The sequence below is a fragment of the Rhea americana genome, unplaced genomic scaffold (assembly GCF_003343005.1).
Source record: "Rhea americana isolate MKP2758 unplaced genomic scaffold, rheAme1 scaffold_121, whole genome shotgun sequence".
NCBI classification, from domain to species: Eukaryota; Metazoa; Chordata; class Aves; order Rheiformes; family Rheidae; genus Rhea; species Rhea americana.
This window is the reverse complement of record NW_028185273.1, coordinates 2172660-2185452: the sequence shown is the minus strand read 5'-3', so window position 1 is coordinate 2185452 and position 12793 is coordinate 2172660. Positions and strand designations below refer to the sequence as shown.

Below are 12793 nucleotides of genomic sequence, written 5' to 3'. Positions count from 1 at the left end.
GATCAATGGAATTTTCATCATTCTAGTTTTAAAGATGAATTTTATAAATATGAATAATGTAATGATTGTCCAATGTCCATTTTTTAACAAAGTATTGAAGGGATTACTAGGGATATTACATTGAATAAATATGGACATAAAATTTATTAATTGTTAAGATCTGCAAGTAGATTATAATGCAATATGCTATTATGTTATCTATTAATTTACAAAATATATAATACACAATTACTTATGAATATTTTAAATTGTGTTTGTACATTGATGTAACATTGATGCTATGCTAACATAAAAATAGCTAGGAATTCAAGCCTGGAAACCTCAATCTTTTCCCCCAGCATGAAGTTCATCCATAGCTTAACTATTTTATGATGCAAAATTTTTAATTGAATGTAATAAAGCAGTATGATTTTAATTTAGAAAGAAAAAGAGAAATAAAAATGCTACTGAAGTATTATATAGAGTTATTGTAAGTTGAAGTATTGTAAGCAGTCTATCTGGAATTTCCTGAGTTTTGAGTGTCTGACTTTTTGATCTGGTACTACACCAAAACTAAAGATTTTCTTTTAAAGAAAGGAGGGGAAGAAAAACATATTTTGTTTGGGAAGTTTATAGATGTCTCTGACTTCCTCAGTGCATCTTATAAACTGCCTAAATTACATCTCTTTGTCTAGCATCAGCTAAAGAGAGAGATAACATTATTAAGAAGGCCTCAGTAAAGAATAATCTGTCATATGCCATCTTGCAGAGCACAGCGTGCTCCAGTCAGCTAGATCCACTACTTTCCACCTACCTTATTTCCACTGTTTTTCTAACCAGCATGAATTAGACAGCGGACACAAACCTGCTCTCTGCAACGTCAGTGTAGACACAGTATGCGTATTTGTCAAACTACCTTGAGCCATCAGCTTCTGCAACTCAACCATGTAAGCCAAGAATCAGAGCCAKACTCAGAAGGGAAGCTTTCTGTTTCATAACAATTAACTGAAAAGGCAACAACTGCATGCCCTCCTTTTTTTAAAACAGATTTTTAACATTATTAAAAGGCTTCTGCTGACCCTCACACAGATATACAAAGGAAACTACCACTATAAATGCTGTTTCCAAACATATGAAGGTAATCTCTTCAACACCTTTTACACTGAAATTTCAGAAGCTTCTTTCTTGAATGTCTCCTTACAGCAACATTATGTATTCTTCAAATGTGTTATGTTTTACTGAAATAGAAGACATAAGCAAGTCTAGAAATTAGTCATAGAGTCAAAGTTTATTTTGCTGGTCCCACATAGAAAGATAGCAAATATACCTGATACATGATATGAGAGCAAATACTAAAAGAAAACCMAACGATTGATTGTAATCAATCTAAATAATGTCCAGAGGTGCCAAAGCAAAGAAAGTAAGCCAGGCTACAAAAAAATTTTACTAGCATCACATGAAAGGTGCAAGGGGCCATATATAGCGTATGTGCTTCTAAATCTCAGCCCCTTATGAGGAACTTAAGYATGGGTAAGCCTTTTGCTGCCACCTGTACAGGAACCATTATAGCACAAAGAATACATTAGAACATTAAGAATAAGTAGGCTGTCAAATATTTTAGCTAACAGACATGAATTTAACYAGGGCCTCAATGTTTTCTCAATAATTGTTTTATTTATGTTCATTCCTGTAGGCAACAAGTTTAACTGCTATTCATTGATACACATTTTAATGTGAAATCCTGTTTCAACTTTGTCCTCTGTTGGACAATAGATAAGATTGAAACTACATACAAGCCTAAATGACAGAGAAGTAGCCTGCAGCAGACTAAAGCAGTTGTATCAAGGGTTTTTGAGAGACCACTAATTTGATGATGATGCTCACATCCATCTGAGATCACAAACATTTTGTTTGTGGAAACTTCAGTGATTGCCYGCCCAGCTCAAAGGCGTTTGGAAGCAGAGGAGCTCTTGGAGCTCCTGGAGGAGCACTGACACCTGGTGGCCATTTCGGTCCTTTCCAACAATAGCTGCAGCTCTGGGCAGGCAACAAGCACTAGCGGAAGGATAGAGATCAAGTTTGGCGGGGGGGAGGGRGRGGGCAGTCAAACTGCAAAGCCTCATTAATAATTAGCCTTATCTCAGCATACAGTGCTTCTACTGTGAACTAACCTGGTATGCCTCTGGAAATAGAACTGTGTTCTTATCTAGACCTGAAACATTAAAAAATGATAAAGAGCAAAATAAAATATATCTTTCTGTTAAAAAAAGAATAAATAAGTCATATATATTGATTTTTACTGTGGCTTGATCAGATTAGATTTTACAAATGATCATAAATACATGCCMAAAAAGTATTATGTTACAGTGTTTACTCTGTGTCTATAAACTTAGCGGAAGATAGTTAAAAGTAAATGCAGATACACTGCAATACATGAACAACAAAACCCAGTGAAAGCTGCCAGCACATTAATAGTATTGTTGGATTAAATTTACTCTAGAGGTAACAAGATTTTCTAAATAGAGCACATTTAATTCATCAAGTTCTTCAAAACAAGTGTGTCATTAAATAGAATTATATAAAACTGTCTTTTTGACAAATAAAAAGAGCATTGTTTCCTAGGTAAGATGTTTCTTATTAATGAAAAGGAGCAGTAAGATTTGGGCCCTCTTTTGTTAGACAGCTAACACAATATTAAATTATAAGCAGCAATATTCAACAATATTATAATTTTGATATCTTGTAGGCAGTGAGACTGCCAAGATAAAAACTATATCTGTACTCTTCTGACTTCAGAGAGGATCTTCTTGATGCTCAAAAGCATTAGTTAGRGAGACTACAGCCACCAGCGTCAGATCTAAGATGTACTTAGGTCTCCTGGTACTGGTTGGTGATAGGCAAATATTTAGAGCTACCCTTTGCTTGTTGAAGTTATCTAAACCTTGTAACCAAAATTTGAACTTTTTAGACATTCATGAAAGAATACAAAATCTTATTAGACTGTCATCAGAATTTCAGTCATTCTTGATTTTTTTTTTCGCCTGTAAAGTCTACTTCCAGGTAAATGTGCCTCTCTCATTGAAACAGGATCTAAGTTCAAACACAGTAATAAAACTCATCATCTGCTGAATAGTAGAAAGTATCAAAGTGCTTTATATATTTTTCCTACAAGCTGTGAGCTTATGGCTTTCAAAAGAAAAAAACAATCTGTACTACTTATCTTCTGTCTCCAACCCGCCCTATGTTTTTCACTTGTTTTCGCCATTATGACACCTGGCCATCAGTAAACAGACTCTGCTAAGTAGCTGTTTCACCTTCAATCTAGTCCATTTAACCAGATTAAAACAGCAAACTGTTTTAAACTGATTTCACAAAAGGCATTTTTGTGCATACATTTTCTAACTGTCTGTGGCACAATGTGGGCAAACATTTCGTAGAGGCACATGCAATTGCTAACATTTCTAAGTTGTGCGCAAAAAAGAGCCAGTGCTCATAGCAGAAACRAGGATGGGTATATGGGACACTTAATATGGAGACAACTGTACTAAGCCACCACAGCTGCAACACAAGGAGCTGAAGATAGTGAAAGCAGGAAAAGGGCATTGACTTTGTTACAAACCAGCCAGTGTTTGTGGCTGAACTGGTTATCCGAGTGGGCCACAGACTATCCAAAAGATTTCCAAAAGACAAGAATCAGGTCTTTTACCCCCATTTGTAAACCAACAGAAGTTCAAAATCTGTCAATTGCCCCCCCCCTTTTTTTTTTCAGAATTTCACTCACTTGGCTCATTAATCACTGATATTTACGTGTGTTTCAGGCCTTTTCCTCTACTACTGCATGAACATAGGGTGAAAAAGTAGCTCTACAGGGCTACTTTTTAACACATTCATAATGGTCCAACTGCAAATCAACAGACATTAATCAATTAATCAATACAGAGACACTCGCTCCCATACATGTGACAAGTGCAAAGCCTATGTCCCACCTACATCCCTCTCTGAGCATTTAAGCTTAAGTGCTGCTTTCAGTGATTCAACAGTGCTGGTTTCTGCACAGTAACACATTYCACCCACAGTGAAAAGCTGCCACATTGCAACAAAAGTATCTATTAAATAAAAACATTAAAATTAGGTCARGTATTGAGTACAGGAGACAGAAACAATAATCACTTTAACAAAATACTGTCACAGCCCTTATAGCTCCTCATTTGAAAAGAAAGTATCTTCTTTCCTTGTTGTCCCCTCAACAACTATTTTCCACAAACATATCAGCATCACCAATCCAATTACTCAAAAGCAGGAGACAATCACTGTGTGACAGGGTTATAATTCACGGACATAACCTTACTTATATGCTTATTTTTCATATTTTCATGGTGGCTAGAAATGACCTCCACCTACCACCAGGGACAGACAAGTCTAAAAATAATTCTGTCTGGTCCTAATCGATAACATCATGTTGGCAAACCTCTTCCGAAGACACATGAAAGCAAAATAACCCATTCCTGCTAGCATGCCAACCAACAGGGTGGTGCCTAGAACTCTGGGTGCTCTTTTCTTGGCCACACGGAATGCAGTTGGCAAAACTGCTGAGATTAATATATTGTTGACATGTCCTAAAACTTTGTAAAACGCTTTTCTCTTCAGGACACGCTCATAATAGGCTTCCAAGTTGGGTCGTTTTCCGTTTCCCCAGTTTCTTCTTGCTAATCCCAGAAATTTCAAGCGATGTAAAGTGACAGCAAGTGATACATCTGCCAAGCTGAAGAACTCACCACAGAGCCAAGGTTGATTTCCATCTTCTAATCAGAGATAAAACATAAAGAATTAGGAGCTAATGGAGTACAAATATATATGGAAACCTGCATAGACTAATACTTAATTTAATGCTATTTCATTATGCTGCCAAACCAACATGTCCACAAAAATATGACTTTAATAACTGAACTTTTCACCAATTCCTATCCAYTGTTCACACASTATTGCAAAGTCATATGCTCAGCAGTCTGGACTACATTTGTTATGAAAAAAGATCCATATTTTAGGTTCATAAATTAAGACTCATAGCAAATATTTATTTTTCTCAACTACRTGTCTCAGATCTGGTTTAAATTAACAGGAATGGAAAACAGAAAGGCAGCTTAGCTTTTGCTGAAAAATTACTGTTTGCCTGAGGTCTTGACTGTGTCACTCAGTTCTGTGACATTCACTCAAAAGCTGCTTTTTGCTGAAGACTTTCTAGTCAAAATGAAATGACCCAGATGTCTGACTTGCACCACACATGCCAGCTCAGGCAAAAGATACAGTACATGTCACCTGTTCCTCTTTTGTGGCTCCTAGACCCCAAACTGTATCATTTACACTGAGAAGTTTGAGATGTATTAGGTATTCATACTGTCCAACATTAGTTAGGMGTACACAGAGGAAGGTGCCAGACTGCCTCTCTAGCCAATGGAAAGGTTGAAACTTCCTGAGATGGCTCAGAGCAGGTACGGATAGGCATCATCATGCCTCTAACTTCACGGCTCTGCACGACCACCTCAAAGGGCTTACCTGTACTGACTGTGTAAGGAGCTTGTAAAAACTAGGATCTGAAATTAGGTATGTAGCCTATGTGCCAGTGCAATTAATCTAATCTAACCTAGATCTGAAATGGGACTATGCTGCACCCTCCTATTTGCAACCTTATGCAGTTGTTCCCTCCCACATGACAGATACACAAAAACACTGTCATGAATTTTTAGCAGCCCATCTGTGGAAATACAGACACCCTGGAAATCCTTTTCAACCCATTTCCCACCTGAGGAAAGTGGCACACCACTAATCCCTTTCAACTGGTTATGCAGATCAGGGAGAAAGACCTATACAGCAAATGAGTCTATTCTCTCTACCTGAAAGGACACATAGGGATTAATCCTGTGCAGAAACACGATAGAAAGGAAGMCCAAAGAAGTTAACCCATGTGAAAGAAAGATGACTGAGGTGGCAGCAGTTACGGATGAAGGAGGAATTTGAGCACCAGCACCTAAAGCAGAAACTGAGAGACATGACAGAAGCACTATTGACAAACCCAGAAAATCTGAATACCTCAGACAAAACTTAAAGAAGCATTTAATCATCATCTATTTTACTAAATCCTGTGACTGTCAGGTTTCATAAGCTGAACAGTATCATACCAGGTGATTGCTTGGAAAAGATGTTTAGCAGAGAAAGAAAAGAGGCTGCTGGAAATGGTGACACACTTACTTTGCTGAACAAAATTCCACCATCTTTTGTGAGTTAAAACACTTAATGTGACTTTCACTGTTGAGTCAGTAGAGAATTTAACCTATATTTTCAATCACTAGTTCAAATCTGCTCTGTCTTGATAGTAACTAATAACTATTACCACAGCTATTTATAGAGCCACATGCAAGGAATTATTGATCTGAGGAGATGTACTTGATACTGACTGATGTTTCATGCAGCTCCCAGTGAAGTCAGAGGAAGGATTCCTATTAGCACCACTGAGAGCTGGCCCGGACTCAGAATGAGCAGAAACACTAATCTCATTTAAACAAAGCTCAACTCTCATTAGGTGGATTTCAAGTCAACACAACTGCTTTTTGTATGGGGTAGGGAAGCTACTCAGTGATCAGAGCACTTTAGATTACTAATTCTGCAATTACCACATATACTAACACCCTAAATCAGCACAGTATTTAAAAGAGATCTTAGTTTTAAATAAGCTATGTTTAACATTAAGGTTATGTTCATTACAGTGAATTAAGGGATACGATATCAGGAAGAACATTTTGTAGTTCAGGTTTTCGTTTTTGCTTTGTTTACAAAATACTCTAAAAATGTAGAGCTAATTATTATCGTGTTATGCTGAAAATGTGATCAATCACTACAAAACCCATATTTACTCATACAAGATTTCTACTCATGGACAGCAGCAGCAGGACTAGTGGTTAAAATAGTATTGACCTCTTCTGTGAAGTCATATCAGTATATGCTAGAAGTATCAAATTGGATGTATTAAAAACAGTCCTATAATGGTGCTGTCAACCAGTTTATTCAGTCTTTCCAATATTAGCATCAACAGAAATTAGCAAGTAAAATCCCTTACCTGGTGTTTCCTCATTTCGCCTCTGCAGTTCAGTCTCAACCTGATCCAAGACTTTTTCCAGTTCATCCAGTATTTTCTTTAGGTATTTTATATTATCATGATCCAGCAGTTTAGACTATATATATATAAATATATATAGACACAAGTTAAGTGTTTTAATCATTGTATAGAGTTTATACTTTTATCAGATACACTTTTAATTAGATACGATACTGCTTATTTATAAAATGTGATTATTTTTTCTACACAGCTAGCTGGCTACCATTTGRATACTGTTGACAATTCAGACAACAATAGAAGAACATTTTATAGAGATGGTAGATACTTAGTTTTGCCTGATCATGCAGGGTGCTCAATACCCCAACACCAGTGCAGATACATGTTTACTTTTGAAGTTAGTGAAACCAGTCCAATACTTCAGCACACACTTGAAGTGTGTAGCTGATYTGAGGGATAGACTGCTTCATGCTTAGTGGAGTTAAACTATTGCATAAGCATACTGGTAATGCCAGGCGAAACAGAATGTTTATATTTTGACAGAAAAAAATCTCACAGTAACAAGCAGGTAATGTAGGATGGAACAGAAAGAGTTTGCTTACTTTAAGGCGTTTCTGTTTTGCTATATAGGCATCTTGAAGGTCTGGATTTTCTTCTGCAAGTTTCTTCAATTCTGATTCTGTATTACTTATTTGGCCTGATAMAAAAGTTAAAGGAATGACAGGAATTGATCAGCGAATCAAGGAAAGACATCACACCAAAGATGTAAGTGGTTCTTGAAAAAAGTATTCCCATCAAGGAGGCATTAAAAAACATTACGTTTGGAAAAGTTAATGGCTGCATAAATTGACCCCACTGCACCTTCTACTCGTCAGTTTGCCATGAACTCTGTAAGTTCTGATTTTACAGGAAAGAATTAGGATATTTTTCTCTTACTTAGACAAAACCATTTTGCTACCAGTAACTATCTTCAATTCCTGAAATGCAGCTACAAATACCTTAGATCTCCGACTGCTTTGTGCCTCAGTTCCTGGGTTTCTAATACAGTTTGCTGCTGTTATTGTGCAGAAAGGCCTATATTGAGACTCTCAGTAATGTCACAGTAGGTCATGTGCATAACTGCACAGCAAAAGCCTAGATACCACCGAATACAGAACTAAGGTGTTTTGAGYTAGCTAAAATGTGACACCAAAATCTGTGAACTTTTCCAGAAATGCTCATCACAGAGTATATTGGTGTTCTAGAAAAACATTCAGTATATGATTTAAAGAAGGAATTACATGAAGATTTCTTTTACATGTGTATAGCCTTTTTTTTCTCTTTAAAATGAAACTTCATTTGAAATGCCTTGTATATCGACCTAGACTCAAAAGAGAGTCAGTAAGTAAGAAGGTATCTTCTAAAAATAAACTTTTTTAGTAATAAACTGAGAACAGAAGAATACTTATATGGCATGAATCACCTCCTACTTGTACATGGTAATTAAGATTAGTTCCAATTAAGTCTTTTCAATTAAACTGATACAAAAATTCTTGCTAGAGAATAATGAATTCATTGTTTTATATATTCCTTGTTTCAATGTGATATGGCTGTGAAAGTCATCTTTCAACACAGTATATGGAAAAATTGAAGGATGTAATCACACAACTAAAATCTTATATAGGCAATTAATTACTTAATTGCATTTGGTATGCGTAGTAATAATATATAATTTGCTGAGGGGTTATTATTTTCTAGCACTTTGAAAAAGACCAGTTTTTCAAAGCTGAAAATTAAACTATCTGGGAAAAGTTTGAACAAGCAAAGGAATTGTTTAGGAGTATTTGTGATCTACCCAAAAAAAACCCTCAAATCAAGAAAGCTTGTTGTGTTTAGGATATGAAAACAAAAGATAAGAAAACATCCTGATTAAAAGTAGTAATTTTATCTTTACCCAACAATCGACAACAATTAATACCAATTAGGTATTAAAGAAAAATATATATAYATGATCATAGAGCAAAAGATAACATAGTAAAATGAGCCATAAAAATGCCTATGAGTAAAGTAGAATTGCCTAATAAATAACTATGATCCACATTTAGAAAAAAATATGATGCACCTCAATYGTAAGACAATACTTCATGTTTCTTTAGTAAAAAAGAATAGTAACTGCTGATACAGAAATTATCTATCCAAATCAGTCCAGTTTTATCCAATTTTTTAATAAACATTGATCATTGCAATATCAACATTGACTTCTAAATATTTTGCAACCTTGAAGAACTTTCCATTGGACAGAACAGAAACTAGTATCGTGCTAATTTTTAATAAAGGAAACTCATGTAACTGTAGGGAGAACTAACTGATTTCAGTTCCAATAAAATCATGGTGTTGCTGTAGAGGATTAACTTGCTAAAAATTTTAAGGGTGYGATTAATACAATTTGTTGGAAATAGATCTTCTCAAACTAACATAACATCATTTTCTATGACATTATGAATTTAGTAACATATATGTATTGTATTTCAAAGTTCCTGTGGTGTTTGACCTTGTTCTACAGAATACTCAAACTATAATACAGAAATTAACATGATATAAACTGTTGATACTGAAAATAATCAGAGATCTCAAAACACAACTGTGAACAGGGCATCATCATTTAGCACGGTCTGCAGGATTTTATTCTTGTTCCTGACCTACTTAATTCTTTTATAATACTTAAAAGGAAAAACAAATGCATTAATMAAAATTTGCTATAGTACAAAGATTGAGAGGGATGTAAATAACAGGAAAAGCTGATACCCAGTGCTCTGAGTTGGTTGGTAACCTGGGTCTCAGCAACCAATACATATTTCAATACAATCCAATATAAAATATAAACTGAAGCAAATGATATAGGCTACAAACAATATAGGCCACATTTTCTGGAGAGAGAACTGTAAGTTTGCAAGCAGTTCTGAAAAGCCAGACTGAAGTCATGATGGATATTCAGCTGAATAAGGATTTGCAGTGCAATTCAGTGGCTAGAAGCAGGACCAATACAGTCCACAGATATTATACATTTAGAAAGCAAGACAAATAAAGAATTAAATATTCTTCCCTATTTGATACCAAAGTGAAAGAAACACTATGTGCAGTTCTGGTGTCCGAACCCTGCAAAAATAGAACTATGAGCATGGAAGGATGATTTGCCAAAGGTTTTTCTGAATATCACAAATTTTCTTTTTTTTAATTAAAAATTATTTCTGAAAACTACTGGATTTCAAACAGGAATTAATTTAAGGAAGTCCTCTGTCAGACCAGACAGGTTTTAACTCATGCCCCAGGCCTTAATATATATTTATAATATATATATTTATTTATAATAATTTCTATTATCTATAGAAAAGTCCATAAGCAAAATACAGATTCCAGGGAAGTCAAAGGACATTTCACTACTGATTCAAAAGGACCACAGCTTCATTTTTTTATCTTTACATCAGCTTTTGTGATTCTAAATGTTGGATTATTTCCACCCAAGATTCTGGTTTAAATTGAGCTGGAACAATTTTCATCTGTCAGAGGAACCCAGGCTACTTACACCCTTAGACTTTTTTTTTCTTCTCCCTACCCTTAGTACTAAGCTTATACTAGTACATTCTCCCCCAAAAACGGGGCCTGATGATTCACTGAGAAAACAGTATATAAAAATACKCTATTTCACTGAGGCCAATCTACATTTGTATGACTTTAACTGAGAGGAAACCAACTCTCATTGAATAGAAAAACTTCCRTTATTACAAGTTTATATTTATAAAAATGGGTTTTCTTCAGTGTAGTGGTTAGGTGTCAGCTGTAATACTGCAGTGCCTTGGAAACAGTTTTACAAGCATAAACAGCAAGATCAGAAGTTAAAAAATTCATAGCTGCCATTTTCTTTTATGCACAGAAAGCACATTTCCAATTACTAGCAAAATTAATTCCATATACACCTAGAAAATAGCACTCCCTCTTCCACAYTTTCAAATCATAATAAGCTGCAAAAACAAACAGTAAGTACATGCAAAAATTATCAAGGACTATAATTAAAATCAGCAATATGTGCCCTACATATTCTGGTTAAGGCCTACTAAAAATAAGATATCAGGTTAATGCAATCAAGCATCCCATTAAATGACACATGTTCAGATCTTTATCAGTACATACTACGAATTCTGGTTGTAGCATAGGCTGGAATCATGGAATCCACTGTTAATTCAGGGTGTAGGATGCAGCCATGAGTGTAGGCATCCATAGGCAAGGAGTCTAAAAGCTCTCTGTAGTGTTGCACCCTGGGATAATACATACTCCCTTCTTCTGGCATTAACCTTGGCACTTCCTCTGCAATACAATCAAAAAAAAAAAAATAAAGTTAAAATGAAGAACCATGTAATTTATCAACAATAATATTCCCAAAGTTACCTCAGTTACATCCAACCAGCACAAATGACACAGCCATGCTAAAAAAGCTTCTGCTACTGAGCAGAGTTCCCCACTGTAACCCAGTAGGGTTATCAGTAGAGGGGGAAAGAAAACACGTTGAAATGTCTGTAAGATTACCATCTACAAATGTTGCTTCAAGATAATCAATAATCTGTGTTGCCTCACAAATAATATTTTCCCCATGGATTAGGACGGGTACTTCTCCAGATGAATTTAAACGCATAAACCAAGGTTCATTGTGTTCACTCAGCGGCAGATTTACATCATGTTCTTCACATTTTAGGGCTTTTTCAGCAATTGCCAAGCGCACCTAGAAAGACAGTGAGTTACTTGATGAAAAATATTCCACGAAGAAACGCACGTAGTCTGTTGAGCAAGCCCACCCAGGGCAGCCCCACGCGGGCTTGGGGACTGGGTTCTACGCGCGGCTCTGCTGCTCGCTTTGGGCGAACTGCTGGCCTGGATGAACTGCTTCATCTTTTATGATGACCCTCCACAGGGTACCCCTTTGCAAGGGGTCCCTTTGCATTACACCTGCTGCGTTAGCCCATCTTACCCGTGTAACATGCATCTTCACCCTCCGCAGGGTACCCGTTTGCAATAAGTCCCTTTACCTGACACGAGCAGCAGCAGCACATTAGCATGGGGCCTGGCAGGGGGCTGCAGTCTCACAGGCGCCCAGTTTAATTTTAGGGGCACTGCATGCCCCGGGGGGGGGGAATCCGGGCCCTCAGAAAGGCGGCCGGGGGCTGCCGCCTCACGAGGAGGCCGGGCCAGCGGTGGGCAGCCCTCTCCTGTCCCCCCCAGGCAGCCGAAAAATGATCCTTGGCCGCTTCTCCCCCGCCAGCACCTGGGGCCCGGCTGCCCTCACCTTCTGCGAGGAGAAGGACTGCGTCCAGTGGTACAGCACCAGCCGCCCCGCCGCCCCGCCGCCGCCCAGCGCCATGCCCGGCCCCGCGCAGCGCCGCCGCCGCCTCGCCCCGCGGCCGCCGCCGCTGCCCCCGCGCTGCTCCGAGGCCGGCGCTGCTGAGGAGGAGGAGGAGGAAGAGGAGGAGGATCCGCCCGCGGAGCTGTTTGCAGCCGTCCCTAGGGCAGCAGAGGAAGATGGATGCGCACGGAAAGAGATCACATGGCAGGATTTTTTTTTTTTTTTTTAAAAAAAGATCGCTTTTATTTATTTTTTTTCCTCCTGGAACAAATATTTGCATCATGAATTTAAAGGATACTGAGGTCGTGCTCTTACGGAAAATAAATAAATAAATA

General features: G+C 37.3%; 1 protein-coding gene across 1 annotated transcript; it reads right to left on the bottom strand.

The window, feature by feature from the left end:
• Positions 1-1261: 1261 nt before the first annotated feature.
• GDAP1 (ganglioside induced differentiation associated protein 1) lies at positions 1262-12476 on the bottom strand. Its single transcript, XM_085325258.1, has 6 exons — positions 12402-12476; positions 11648-11840; positions 11255-11428; positions 7690-7784; positions 7091-7205; positions 1262-4781 (listed from the first exon to the last, which is right to left on the bottom strand). Exons 1-6 carry the CDS (start codon positions 12474-12476, stop codon positions 4399-4401), a joined length of 1035 nt encoding a protein of 344 aa, XP_085181384.1. The 3' UTR covers positions 1262-4398.
• Between the last annotated feature and the right edge of the window lie 317 nt (positions 12477-12793).

Coding starts and splice junctions, on each gene's coding strand:
- GDAP1 (XM_085325258.1), bottom strand. CDS start 12,476: ATGGCGCTGGGCGGCGGCGGGGCGGCGGGGCGGCTGGTGCTGTACCAC. Junction 11,429..11,647: donor TGAAGCAACATTTGTAGATG/GTAATCTTACAG, acceptor ATTGTATTGCAG/AGGAAGTGCCAAGGTTAATG. Junction 4,782..7,090: donor GCGAAATGAGGAAACACCAG/GTAAGGGATTTT, acceptor ATCTCTGATTAG/AAGATGGAAATCAACCTTGG.